This window comes from Anolis sagrei, chromosome 6 (assembly GCF_037176765.1).
Source record: "Anolis sagrei isolate rAnoSag1 chromosome 6, rAnoSag1.mat, whole genome shotgun sequence".
Classification (NCBI taxonomy): Eukaryota; Metazoa; Chordata; class Lepidosauria; order Squamata; family Dactyloidae; genus Anolis; species Anolis sagrei.
In genome coordinates, this window is record NC_090026.1 from 106,117,480 (window position 1) to 106,132,542 (window position 15,063).

The 15,063-nt window shown below is 37.8% G+C and overlaps 1 protein-coding gene across 1 annotated transcript in view; it reads left to right on the forward strand.

Moving 5' to 3' along the window:
* The window catches only part of MRC1 (mannose receptor C-type 1), a 62,217-nt gene extending 52,255 nt beyond the window's left edge, over positions 1–9,962 (forward strand). Inside the window, exons 25-30 of the mRNA XM_060782351.2 lie at positions 165–330; positions 2,202–2,351; positions 3,909–4,025; positions 5,979–6,146; positions 7,763–7,804; positions 9,660–9,962. Coding sequence (XP_060638334.2) covers positions 165–330; positions 2,202–2,351; positions 3,909–4,025; positions 5,979–6,146; positions 7,763–7,804; positions 9,660–9,910 — 894 coding nt within the window. The 3' untranslated portion in view covers positions 9,911–9,962. The remainder of the gene's footprint in view (positions 1–164; positions 331–2,201; positions 2,352–3,908; positions 4,026–5,978; positions 6,147–7,762; positions 7,805–9,659) is intronic.
* The last annotated feature ends 5,101 nt before the right edge of the window (positions 9,963–15,063 follow it).

Consider the following 15,063-nt stretch of genomic DNA (forward strand, 5'->3'; position numbering starts at 1 on the left):
CTGCAAAATATGTTCAATTCTGATCTATAGCACAGAGAAACAATTGAGCAATGTGCCTAACAAAACAAAGTTACAAAGTTACTCACATGGTGGATCCAGTTTGCTTAAATGAGTTGTACCTAATAACCATCAATGGCTTTCATTTTCTGTGTCTTAATGTTTAGACCGATGGACAGTACACATGGATTGATAAATTCAAAATGAAGTATACAAACTGGGCCGCAGGGGAGCCAAAACAAAACTTTGGCTGTGTTTATTTAGACCTGGATGGAGCATGGAAGACAGGATCATGTGGTGAAAAATATTTTCCACTCTGTAAACACTCCATTTGTAAGTAAATTCTTTTTAAAGAAATTGTTTGTTTTTCAGGCCTAAGTAGTATCTGGCTGCTACATTTGGTGGAAGTCTTCATTGGACAAGGTATTAAACAGCAAGCCTTCCAGTGGTGCTAAAGGCTCTGATTGTTGCTGGAGTCAGACACAGACAATGGGTGATCTATACATTTTGCAAAGAGATTGCCTACATTGCTCTTTGGTTGTGATCCCCCCCCCCCCCATTATTTAGTATAATTGGTAGACTTTTGCTGGCTCTGTTCTTTTGCCATCTTAAGGCTCAAATCCTTACACATGAAACAGGAGATCTATGATTTATTTTCCTATAGTCACATCTTTCAATTCAAATGAGCATAAAGGTAAAAAATAATCTCAGAGCATTGAAAAATAAGAAGTGATACTTAGCCAATACTCCTCAGATATTGTCAGAAACTTTGCCCTGAACAGAGTTTTTCAAACTGTTTTCCTGATGCCATGGACTTCAATATCTTTCCTTTTGTACATTGAATGGGACTTCTGGGAATCAAAGTCCAAAACATCTGGAGAACCAGAGTTTGAGAACTACTGTCCTAGAAGGTCCTGAGAAGCCCTGGAGATGCCTTCAACTTTGTGCAGAAACATAGCCAGCTGCTTCACAGCTATGCTGTCATTCTTCAAATAACTAAATGACTGAAAATAAGTGTACAGGCAGCAAGAAATTAGGTGATATCAAGAAGATAGAGCTGCTGTCCAGAGTGACCATAAAATGACATGCATATGTATAATTTGGGGTATTAATAAATGGGAAGGTTGCAAGTCAAAAGTAAAATCATTTGGACTCTACCCAATAAAATTCCATTTATGAGGCAACATAGTTATTCACTTGTCTTGAAGCACCCAGATGGGTACATGATGAATCTATTGCAGATGATCCAAGACATCCCTCTGAAACATCCCGGGCACATTTTTAGTACCACTTCTGTCTTTTCGCATTTTGTACTCCATGATATGTGCTATTTCTTAAATTTTCAGGATCAAATTTAAACCACCTTGATATTTTGACTACAAGAAAGTGTAAACTGAACACAGATTTCTGAATCATTGTGATGTAACATTCCAAAAATTTCAGTTTCTAATGATTATTCATTAGTTATATTCATTAGTTATTATGCGTCATGAACTGTTTTATTTACACACAACATTTTCATATACAGAGCAGGAAGGATGGGTCTAATTCATCAAAGCTTATCAGGATATAAACCTATCTTTATCTTAAATATATAGTTTATTAAAATCTATGTAATAGGGCTGGGCGGTTTCGTTTCGTTAATTCGTAATTCTTTAATAATTCGTTAATTTTTCAATTACAAAACGATAACGAACCATTCTGGAGCAATTATTAAAAAAAACGAATTTTCAAAAACGTTTTGTAAATGCTTCGTATTTCGATATTGTATTCGTTTCGTTATTGTTTTGAGGTCGTTTCGTTATTATTTCCGCATGTCTGGGCCAGTTTTATGGTTTAATTAGTGAAAAAAAATTATAATATCACACCAACAGTCAACAACAGAGGGAGAGGGAAGCTTCAGAAGTTTTTGGAGGTTTTTTAGCGTATTTCGCGGTCACGTCCGCCATTAACGAATCGATTCGTTATTGTTTCGGAAATCGATTCGTTATTTTTTTTACCATTTACGAAATTTCGTAAATATCAAACTTTTTAAAAGGAAAATTTTGTAATTATTTTAAATAACGAAACGCAAAACCCCCCAAAAAACGAATCGATTTTAGAAACAAATTTTTCTGTTGTTACCCAGGCCTACTATGTAAATTATATATGATAATTATAAATAAATTTGTGAATGAAAGTGAATATATTTGTTGTTTAAACAGTGAAGCCACCTATTGAACCACCTCAACAACCAGGGAAATGCCCAGAATCTGAAGAGAAACCATGGCTTCCTTTCCGTGGCCACTGTTACCACTTTGAAGCTTCTGCAAGAAAGAATTGGCCAAGGGCTTCTTTAGCTTGTTTACAGTTAGGCAAGTATCAAATTCATTGTATATATAATGAAAGATGATATCGATAGATGATAGATTGCTTTTATGCACCTTCAAGTCATTTCTGATTAACAGCAATCTCAAAGTTAGACCTATCATGGGGTTTTCTGAGGCCAAGAGCATGTGTTTTGCCCAGTTACTCAGTGGGTTTCCATGGCCAAATGGGAATTATAACCCTGGTTTCCAGAACACTACACCAAACTGGCTCTCAAGTGGATAATGCCATATAAGATGCTATCCAAATCCATTGGTACTTATGGGGAAACTATTCAGTAAGGACACTTCCATATTAGTTTAAAGAAGGATGAATTCTTGTAATATATGTCCTTGGTTTTCCCCAGAGTTTATCTGGTTATTATTGATTTATTTGTTTCAAACATTTATATCCTGTCCTTTTCAACCCCGGGGGTGAGGGAACTCAGGTTGGCTTACAAGTGGCAGCCATTAGATGCCAACAATAACAAACAGTCACAATGCAAAGCATTAAATAGACAACTAATTATAAATATATATTAAAATATCAGAACTTTAAACTATTAAAACATAGCCAAGAGCACTCTCAAATCGAAGCCAGAGTCCAATGTCTGAGGTCTATCTATTATCCATTTCCCATGAATCATTGCAGTTACTGTTCAGTCAGCTGCCCGAATGCTTGGTCCCAAATCCATTATTTCTCCTTTTTTCTAAAGGAAAGGAACGAGGGTGTCACCCTGATTTCACTGGGAAATGTGTTCCATAGATGAGGGGCCACCACCTAGAAGCTCCTGTCTCTCGTCTCCGCCAACCACGCTTGCGAGGTGTGGTGGGATTGAGAGCAGGTCCTCCCTTGATGATCATAAACTCTGAGGAGGATCATAGATACTTTTGTGTCCACCTATTCAGTTCTGTGGGAAAGTCTATCTGTAATGATTTCTTGGGGATGCTTTGAAAGATGTTTATTTTCAGCCAGGGAATGTTTTGCTAGATTGTCTTATAGTCTGATATTTTTACATTTTTATAGTTATGTTATAGAGAACTTCATTGATGGATTGATGTACTGTAACTGTTTGGAAATATGGAGAGATAGGAGGAGGAAAAGAGACATTTTTGTTACAAGGCCCACTTCAGAGTGGAAACAAAATGCATTTCAGAAAATAGTCCAGGACAGGACTGGATACTAGCTTTTTTTACACTTCGGTAAGGGCATGCCATCAGAGTACATCCATCACACCTGAATGGAAGATATTTAAGCCCCTCCTTGTCGGCCTTTCCTTTAAAGAAATCTTTCAAGAATCTTCTTCACCTAGCCTTCCATAAAGTGTTAATAAAATACAAACTGAACAGTACCCACCTCAGGGTGGGTTTAAAGAAACCAACATGGTTTAAGTGAATACATTGAATACCAATTATTTTGTACTGCTTTACCCAAAACAGAGTGTGGGTTTTATTTTGTTTTGTTTTATGTTGATCCCCTAAAGCATATCATTTGGAAATAGGTTTCACTCAGAATAGAAAATCATTTAGGTTGAAAACCTCACATTTCTTTGTTTTTATTTGCAGGTGCAAATCTGGTTTCAATAGTTGATGCAGCAGAATCACGTTTTCTGGCAGAAAATATAGAAGCTCTTGAAACCAAAACACGAACATTTTGGACAGGAATGTACAAAAATCTAAATGGTACATCTTTGTGTGCATGTGTTTGAGTGATGTATGAACTTATTCCTATTCTTTCCATGTTACTTTGTACTTCTGCTTATAATTCAGAACTCTAACCCAAGTGAAAACCCTAATTTTCCAAAGGATGCAATCATGGTGGTATTTATTTATTCCTCATATCAGAAGCAAACCGAGGGTACAGTTGTAATGTATTTTAAAAAAAACAACAGAGCCTAACAACTTGGAATTATGCTAAATGTCCTTTTACCAGTAACTGGTCACTTGGAGTGCCTCTGGTGTTGCTGTAAGAAGGTCCTCCATTGTGCATGTGGCAGGGATCAGACTGCATTGTAGTAGGTGGTCTGTGGTTTGCTCTTCTTTACACTCACATGTCATGGACTCCACTTTGTGCCCCCATTTCTTAAGGTTGGCTCTGCATCTCATAGTTCCAGAGCTCAGTCAGATCAGCACCTTCCAAGATGACTAGTCTTCTGTGTGCCCAGGGGGGAGTCTCTCCTTCAATATCTGCCATGGCTATGTCATGGTGGTTAAATTGCTATAGTTGTGTGGAGAATGGCCAAAGGAGCCTTTTCCACTGCACATTTAAAGCACTATGATTCCACTTCAGTTCCCATGGCTGCATCCTAGGAAACAATATGGTGGGGTGCTCTTGATAATTCTAAATACTGTGATCTTATTTGCAAATGCTAGGATTCCATAGGGTGTAACGATGGCACTTAAAATGGAATCATATGCTATAACTGTGTTGTGAGATAGAGCCTCTTGAACTTCTCCTCTTGACAACTTCATGGGTTTTAATAGGAACTGGAAACAAGTACCAATGAGATGTTGAGGCCACCTTATCCCTTCAGTTTAAAGGGGATGCATATCATTGTAATAAGAATTAGGGGCAAACTGCCTAACAGTCAGACAGTGATTGAGAGAAGTGAATGGTTCTGCAGGATGAGTTTCAAGGTAGGTGTCAAAGAAACAGCCAAGTCTGGCACAAGCCTCAAGAGCTACAAAATTATCAATCAGGTTGTTTCTACAGATGTTTCCCAACACAAGAAACCATTGATGTTTTAGCAAGGAATGGGCAACTGCCTGGGGAGTGAGACACAGTTTTTCACCTGTCCACCCTAGTAGGCTGCACTGGCAACAACCAAACATGGCAGCATACTGTTTGTGGTTCTGGGATTTGGCAGAAATACCATGTTTCATCTCATTATGGCCAGTTTTTTTGCCAAAAAGAGGGTGTGACCGTTATGTGAAGCTTTTAAAAAATAAAAAATAAAAACAGGGCAGGGAGCCTTGAATGATTGATCCAGCCAGTCAATCCCTGACTTTGGCTTTCCCCTTCAGCCCTCTTCCAAAGCTTTCTCCTCTCCTCTTCCCTCCCATTCACTATTGAGAAGCCCTGTGACAATTATGCAATGAAAAGGAAAAAAAAAACAATTTTGGAAATGAAAGAAACAGGGTGCAGTGATTATTCAGTGGCAACAATTATGCAATGAAATATTTTCAGTTGGTGACAGTGGGAGTAGAAACCACAAGTTCCATAAGTAGTGTTTTAGTGTATTTTTCAACTAGTTTTTCAGATGAAAAGCAGCATCAACTTTGGGTGGTCAGGGGATTTCAAGGGCTGAAAAATAGGGTACCAGAGGGCTATATACAAGTAATTTTCTGATTTTCCTCAACCTCTTTCAGCACAGCATTCGAAATCACACCCAGGCATCAGGAATACATTATATGTATTAAGTACACACCTGACATAATCATACAAGAATCCTGAAGGAAACATATATATCCTTCTGCATATTATATTGAGAAGGCACTTTTCGAAAGACTTCATACATGGGGAGAATCATTCAATTTCGTCCTTGTATGTAGGCAATTTAATTGCCTGTTATCTACAAACTAGTAACAGTCCTGTTTGAACTCATCATCTCATTATTGTTTCTAATGTACTACTAGGTGATTGGTTATGGCTTGACAATACTGTACTGGATTTTGTCAACTGGAATACTGGAGAGCCTTCACCCCAAGTCAATGAAGAATGTGTGGAAATGTATACATTATCTGGAAATTGGAACAATGCTTATTGCAGTGGCTACGCTGGATACATTTGCAAAAAGCCAAAAGGTAAATGGTGTGTTTATTTTTTTTTACTCTTTGTTGTGTTTAGTAGGTCATGGTTATTGTGTTGATGGCCAGAGGGAAGATTTTGGAAAACTTTGAGGGGTTCTAGTTCTAATGCTTCAAATACTTCTGGAGCTTAGGTGAATTTTAATCTGGAGGATAAATCTTAATTTGTCTACTTTCTGACTTCTTTCCATTAATTGTAACCAGAGGAGGGAACTGCAAGCCTCTGATTCCAAATCTCTTAAATTGATGTAAGGTAGCCAATGTAATAATTCTGGTTCTGAAATCAGATAACCAGAGAAATACTGTCCTAAGTGAAGCTTTTAAGGTTCCACTTTCTTTCTCTGCTCCTCTGCAATTTACATTTTTCAGCATATATAGCAGAGGAGATTCCAATGTTTTTGGAGAAAATTCGGAATAGTATTTTGTTCATTCCCTACGGGAGTCAAGGCTAAAAAGAAACATAATACACACAACTCATCCTACTAAAAACAGCACTTATATAAAACACATTAAAATATTTTAAACATACTAATCCCCTCATGTCATGGAAGGATTTGACACTACCGCATATCATAATTGCTGGTCCAACCTGTAAGTTAATGGTGCAAGGATGACTGTAATCCTCTAAGAGCCAATTGGGACCTTTGACCTAATTGCAACAGGCCTCTACATATGGTCAGTTCAGTTCCGCCATGGCACAATGGGTTAAACTCTTGTGCTGGCTGAACTGCTGACCTGAAGGGCCTAACAGTCAGTGGTTAGAATCCGCAAGATGGAGTGAGCTTCTGTCTGTCATGCGGGGACATGAGAGAAGCCTCCCACAGGATGGCAACACATCTGGGCGTCCCCTAGGCAACGTCCTTGCAGTTGGCCCATTCTCTCATACCAGAAGCAAGTTGCGGTATTTTCTCAATTTGCATCTGACATGATAAAAAAAGGTTCCCTTCAAAGGTGATCTGCCATTCTCCACCTTTCCACTAAATGGCGAGAGAGGTCTAACTTTGACTCTCAACCTCTCGACCTCTGGCACCTGATTACTCGCTGCCTGCACACAGTCTCCAAGGGAATGCATCTCTCCAGAGAAATAGGGTTATTCATTCCCTTTTAAAAAGTTTTGAATGTGTTTGAATGATTTAGTACTGCTTATAAGTTTATGTCATTTAAATTTGATGATTTTAAAATTATATTTAAAAGTTATTTTTGGGGTTTTAGTTGATTCTTATTGTGAGCTGTTTTGGTTTCAACTACAGTAAAGAGGCAGCTTGTAAATTAAATTCTTCCTTTTCCTCCTCTTCTTTTCTCCTCCTTCGCTATCATCCCTGGATTATAAGAAAAGGGAGACACGAGGAAATATTAGGGATTGGCTGGAAGGGAGGGTGTTCAGACAGTTTCTAACATTAATTTCCAGTTTCAAGGGAATTGTAAATGTTCTTGCATCCCAGAGAGGTATATAATACTTCTCTACAATCTGATCTCCTCACTGTAAGAAAATCTGATTAATATCATTTTGGGCATTGCTAGTGGATTTTTTTTCCTTGTGGAATATGTCTGTTTTGTCAAAATGTGCAATAAAACAAATTTCAACATGTTATAATGCATTACTTTTCTTTTAGTTTTTGACAGTGTGCCAACTGAGAAGATTCCAGAACAAAAAGGTAAAGATTTTCATGCAGAGTACATAAAAGAAAAACTCAATTAAGAAATTAGGAACGTCCTGAAGAAAAATGATTGCTTTTTACCATATTGGTTCCCCACTTGAAATGCTTTCCATTAACTTGTAATTAAAATGTAAATACCTTTTCATCATAAATACAGTAGGATTTGGTGGCTTTCTTTACAGGTTTCCAGAAATGAAATCTCTTAGGAATTTGTGGTTATGAAAAACCAGATAAATAATGGTGCAACCCTCATATCCACAAGGGATACTTTCCAAGATCCATTGTGGAAACCAGAAAGATGGATAATATGAACCCAATATTTTGTCTCTACTTGGGTTGAAATCACTGTAGAATGATAGTCTAGGACAGGGGTCCACAAACTTTTTAAACAGAGGGCCAGGTCATAGCCCCTCAAACTGTTGGAGGGCCGGATTATAATTTGAAAAAACATGAATGAATTCCTGTGCACACTGCACATATCTTATTTGTAGTGCAAAAACCACTTAAAACAATACAATAATTAAAATGAAGAACAATTTTAACAAATATAAATGTATTAGTATTTCAATGGGAAGTGTGGGCCTGCTTTTGGCTGATGAGATAGGATTGTTGTTGTTGTATGATTTCAAGTCATTACAAATTTAGGTTGACCCTAAGCAAGGGCCGGGTAAATGACCTTGAAGGGCCACATTCGGCCCCCGGGCCTTAGTTTGAGGACCCCTGGTCTAGGACCTAGGGGGCCCTCAGACATTTCCCAGGAGGGGATTTTTTGGGGGTAATTTATTTATTTATTTCGGTTACTTCTACCCCGCCCTTCTCACCCCGAAGGGAATTCAGGGCGGCTTACAAAGGCACAATTCATGCCGGCATCAACATAACAGTAAATAAAAGAGTGAATATTGAATCCCTTGATGAAGGAGTCATACGTATCCTGTGGAAATGTAACACATCTCAGGAAGATAACCTTTCAAGAACAATCCATATGCAAAGGGATCTTGTAGCACCTTTGAGATTAACTAAGAGAAACAAGTTGTAGCATAAGATTTTGTAGACTTAATCTCCTTTGTCAGATACAGTTTTCAGGCTCTGTCAGGAGATGATCGCTCTATCATCATCGCAGCCAAAACCTGTGGAATATAGGATAATTTATTTCCCTAAAGTAGGCATGACATCAGCTATTGGTTAGAATTGCTACATTTTATTGCTATATTGACCTTAATTAAATATTTTTTATTGATACTTACATAGTGAAGTGGGACAATTTCAAAATCTTTTCAGAGCAGGAGCAACAAAATCATACCAAAATGCAAGGCTGTTGTTAGGTTTCCCTTTTTTTCATGTCAGGAGTGACTTGAGAAACTCCAAGTTGCTTTTGATGTGAGAGAATTGGCTGTCTGGAAGGACGTTGCCCAGGGGACACCCGGGTGTTTTACCATCCTGTAGGAGGCTTCTCTCATGTCCCCACATGAGAAGCTGGAGCTGACAGACAGGAGCTCACCCCGGTCCTCAGATTTGAACCGCCAACTTTCGGTCAACAGTTCTGCCAGCACAAGGGTTTAACCCATTGCACCACCTGGGGTTCCTAGGTCTGGAAAATGTATAATATTCAAGTTTTAGTGCTGTTTGAAACAAACAGGAAAAATATAAATAATTAAATTTATTTCATGCAATTTCTACCTCTTTAAGCTAACAGGCTAAAAGTATCAAATTGTATTATTGTCTTTCTATTTGAAAACTAATACAGGGTCATGGTGTATAGATAATGTGGAAAGGGAAGAATATTATTTGTCATCTGAAACTTGTTGGAGAAATGGCAGGATCAAAATGTAATTTGATATATTTTAATATGCAGAATCAAGAAAGGAGGAGAGCAAACCATCATCATCCAACAATAAAGCTACAGCTGCGGTAGTTGTTGTGATTCTCATTGTAGCAGGAGCTTCCCTGGCTGGTTACTATTTCTACAAGAAGAGAAATCAACACCTGGTGACTGATGAGAACTTTGAAAATTCTCTCTACTTCAATAGTAACTCAGCTCCTGGAACTAGTGACACAAAGGACCTGGTGTTGAACATGGAGCAGAATGAACATGGTGCCATTTAGTCTGATAAAACATATACTGTGTCTTGTTTAATAAACATATCAAATTCATGGAGCACTCTACCAAAACCCATTTTTATTGTGCAAAATAGTAACTATGTGCCTCTCTGTTTCAGCATTTTAATACATAGAAGAAACAGTAATAACTTAATGTTGTCCTCTCAATAATTTAACAGCTTGGTATTTAAAAGCAGCAAAGCTACAATTTCACCCTATGGCCCAAATAATGATGTAGCTAAGCTGTTGGATAGCAGAAGTTAGTTGATGGCACTTAAGAGGAGATTAATTCTAAAATTTAAAAATCTATTTGTTGGATGGAAGTAAGTACAAATTAAGATGGAAGTATTTCTGGAAATAATGTCATATACCATTTTGATCCCCCCCCCCCCCTACATGCTCATCATTCAGAGTCGTAAACTACATTTTGCTGGAATACAGTGCTTGTTATTTATTTGTTTAACAGGATGTGCCTTTTTTCAACAATCTGATGCATTTGGTTTATATGGCCACATTGTTATGGCCCCATTACATGTGGAAATGGTTCACCAGCACAGATCCTGGTAACTTCTCAGCGAAATGCTGACATAGTATTGTCACCAGGAGAAAGTCTAGAGTTCAAACATATACTTTCTATTCAGAACATTCAACAATGACATTGGCTTCAAGTCAAATGTCCAACATGAGCATTACATAAGTAGGCTTGGACTAATCCGTATCCCAAAACAGCAGAATGATTCATCCTGCATGAGCTTCCTAGACAAAACAGCTGGATTTTTCAGGAAATATAAAATATTCTTCTCCTTTTGTTGCAAATCTAAACTTGCATTGCATTTTCCTTGTCAAATGTAGCCGAAACCAGCCTCTGATAGCAATGGATGCACCCGGTACACAAGAAAATATTTCTCCATATAAAATGAAATTGTGTATCTTAACTTCATCATTAATATATATATTTTCAGTTGAACCTGTAAATATGCTACTAAAAGTATAAAACACAGCAACGATTTATTGACGTTGTTCTGCTCTAACACAAAAGGGCAACAATGTTCATGGCTTTATTTATACCACCATTGTATATCTTTTAAAATAAACAATAGGAGGTGTCATTTACATATTTACATCCTATGTTTTTGTCAATCATCACATACTATATACTTTTTATTACATATGCAAGATATTGTGGTGTTGCTGTGTGCTTTCAAGTTGTTACTCACTTATGGTGATCTTATCACAGACTGCATTTCTATCCTCCCCCGAAAAACCTGGGCTTTCCAGGGGGCTGTCTAGACCCAGCTCCCATGAAGCCTCCCAAAAGAAGCCCTTAAAAAACTCATGCAGCCACCATTAAGGTATTCCTTGAGGTCCTCCTGGTGTGCAAAAATAATGTGCTGGAAGGGAGGGGGCAAAGAGAAAAATCATTCCTTCCAACCTGTGCTTCTCCTGCTGCATCATTTCTACATGCCAGGAGGACTCAAGAAGTATCTTGATGGGGATGTAATAATCTCTTCTATTTTAATTTTAAGGGCTTCTTTGTGGCTTTGGGAGGGGTGAATGCCCAAAAAACTGAGATGGCTGTGTGGATTGGGCCCAGGATCATGTGACAAGGTCCCTGGGCCAAATCCACAGAGGGCTCACACCTAGCAAGGCCCAGATCTTACCTAATATCCAAGTCTTACCAAGCATCTAATTAATTCAGAACAAAGCAGGGAAACCCTGCTTTGTTCCGAATGAAATTAGCTTTTATTTGAGGTGTTGTCGGGATGCCTCTGGTAAAAGCACGATGGGACCTGCATTTTTGGGCCTGTGTGGAGGGATCCTCGGAGTTGTTCATCGTAGGGCTTTGTTTATTAGTTCTTAAGAATTAGGAGTATTTCAGTAACATTATGACAAATGGAAAGATGGTTTCAGGAAAAAAAGGCACTCAAGTTTCAAACTAAAGAAAATATATGTTACATTTCCAAACAATCAAAACTATGTTTCAGAGTTAAATATAGCAAAACATACTTAGCAAAATTTGAACAGTTTTTAGAATTAAGATGGTCCTTTTGGTGATTGATCATATTGTTACAACCTCATTAAACATGGCACTGGCATTGCCACGGAATAGGCAAGCATTGCAATAGTCAAAATCTGATTGATAGTTTTAATGAAAAGAAAGTCATTGAATAAACAGAAGCTGTTTGTCAGCATATTCAGTGGAATGGCTTTCATCAGACGGAACTGGGGAAAACAGGAGGAAGCACGGTAAAGAGTCTTCTTTGCATGGTGTTTCACAAGGTTCCTTCTTTAAAGAAGACTAAGAACTTACTCACCCCTTAACACAAGATTGTGTTAAGGGGTGAGTCTGCTTAATTCCCATCATATGGGCAGGCAATGTCTCTTCCCATTTCAAGGATACCAGCACACTTTCAAAAACAGGCTTCCTTTTTGAGACACCATTCCCTATGGTCCTTTCCCCTCAAAGTTCAGTGACACTTCATCCCTGAAATATCTTGAAGTGTGTGGAAATGGGAGAGGACCTGCATCTGATGAGATCCGAATGTGTTTATGTGTTGGCATGAGATCCTATTTTGAGCAGCTGTCTTGTGTTTCTGAAGCAACGCCTTGTTGGTGGCTTCTCCCAGGCTGTGGGTTCTTTCCCATGGAGGCAAAGCTTGGTGATTTAACTGTTTAACAAAGCAGGGCTTGTATTGCTTTTATTTGTCTTGTTATATTTGAAATGTTTCCAAATGGTTCTAAATCACTATTTTAATCGGATAATTTGTTTTAAACTTTTTTAAAAATCAAAACCCTTACTTTCCAAAGATTTATTTTCTTTTAATCCATTTTGTGAGCTGTGTTTGGAGAAATGTAGGCTAACAAAGAAATAAACTTCATAAGAAGAAATCCTCACATTTTGTGAGAATTTATTCACAATCACTCAACTGACTAATTCCAACAATAAAACCGACTGGCCAGGGTATTACCAAATAATTCAGAAGAAACAAGAATTGCTTTGCAAGCACATCCCGTGAGTAATGTCTAGATGTATCCTCAGGTTTTTCTTTTCTTTTTAAAGTAAGCAAATTTCAGGATGGAAGAATGATTATGCTTTCTTTTGTTAGTTATGAATTTAGCTTTACCATAAAATGTATTAGTCAACAGATGGCAGCAATGTAAGGCTATTGACATGGATGGAGAAATAGTTTGAAGACAACAATGTATAACAGAATTATTACTACTGTTCCTTTTCTCAACTGGGTTGATAAAACAGAAAATGCATTCCATATTTCCATAAACAAAACTGGCCCTGAAGCTACTTTGTGGTGTACATATATGAGCATATAGGTTTTCAAGGTTTATCATTACGATTTCCAGGTTTATCGTGGAATACTAAAGTCAGGATTGCCCAGGCCAATATATTTCCAATTTCCATGCATGTCTGTAAAAGCTGGACAGTGTAGAAAGCTGATATAATCAATCCACTTGAAATATAGTGATGGAGGAGAGTTCTATGAATACTGTTGACTTCCAAAAATACACATAAATGAGTCCAAGAGTAAATCAAGGCTGAACCTTTCCAAGAAGCCAAGATGTCTAAACTGAGCCCATTGTGCTTCAGCATAAATCGAAGTTAACTTGATTGTTATTACCAGCACCAAATACCTCCATTGTTTTCATGGTGGTCCATGCTTAAGAAAATGTGACCTACAGAGTTTGCTGGGTAATAGTTAAAAAACAAACAAACCAAAATATCGTGAGGCTAACTTCACTCATTGCAGGATAACAAATTGATATTTGAAAATGCATACACTGACCAATGAACTTTTGTGTATAAATTAATCAGCTGTCTCAGATCACTTGTGAGTATAACTGTGTAATGCAGCAGATTAATGTGGCAACTGTCAAAACTGTTCTATTATTAAATGATCCAAATTTAAAGAACGAATGAACGTCAGGCTTCATTAGTAAACGTAGTAAACATCAAATGCAAGATACTCCACTTAGGTAGAAAAAATGAAGGCTGAGAGGAGACAAGATGGCCATGTATAAATATGTGCGGGGAAGTCATTGGGAGGAGGGAGCAAGCTTGTTTTCTGCTGCCCTGGAGACTAGGACGTGGAACAATGGCTTCAAAACTACAGGAAAGGAGATTCCATCTGAACATTAGGAAGAACTTCTTGCCTGTGAGAGTTGTTCAGCAGTGGAACTCTCTGACCCATAAGTTGAGAACTACTGATGTAAAATTAATATATCAGTAGCAAAGTGCTTTACTTTTTGTAACTATTTTGTTTAATAACTACATTACAACACAATCGAGACTTCCCCATAATAAAATAAAAGGTTTCACTTCATGATTTTCTTCAAGCAGAACAGGAAATTTCTGTATTCTGGTCTGTGCTGATCTCATTCTTTACTGTGAATAATTACAACAAATGAGTACAAAAAGGGAGGGAATGTGAAGTAAATGTTAATTCACAAGAAATAAGAAAAGGGAATAAAGGTAAGTATCACTTACTGAAAGTCAGCAGCACAGTAATACCAAGTAACAGGCAGAATGTTAAAGAAAGCTAGTTGAAGTTAACAGAATTGGTTCTTTTGTTCCCAGAAATAATCCTCCTGTGGCTTCGGCTCCTCCATCTCCAGTACCCACAAAAGTCTAAATGGCTTAGTCTTTTTATTCTTGGTATCTTTGGAACTGCTTCCCACAATGCAATGTCATTTTTGTTCTTTCCCAGAAACCTAAATTTTCTTGATGTCTGTACACATCCCCCTGGTCTACTCACAATTGCTTGTTTTTGAACTGCTAGGTTGGCAGAAGCTGGGGCTAACAACGGGAACTCACCCTGTCCTGCAGATTGAAACCGCCAACCTTTCGGTCAGCAAGTTCTGCAGCTTGGCGGTTAAATCTGCTGTGCTACCATGGCCCCTTAAATGAAATACTACACAGTTTTTTTTCTCCATGTAGCAGATTGAAGTGTGATGCTATGACCACTGGATCAATTTAGAGGCAAATTGTCTTTCTACAAAGGACAACAGGTGTATCTTCAATGCAGAATTAATACTATTCGACACCATTTTAACTACCATGGCTAAATTCTATGTGTCGTGGTTTTACAAGGTTACAAGGTTCTTTGCCAAAGCGTTCTGGTGCCTCACCAAATACCAACTCCCAG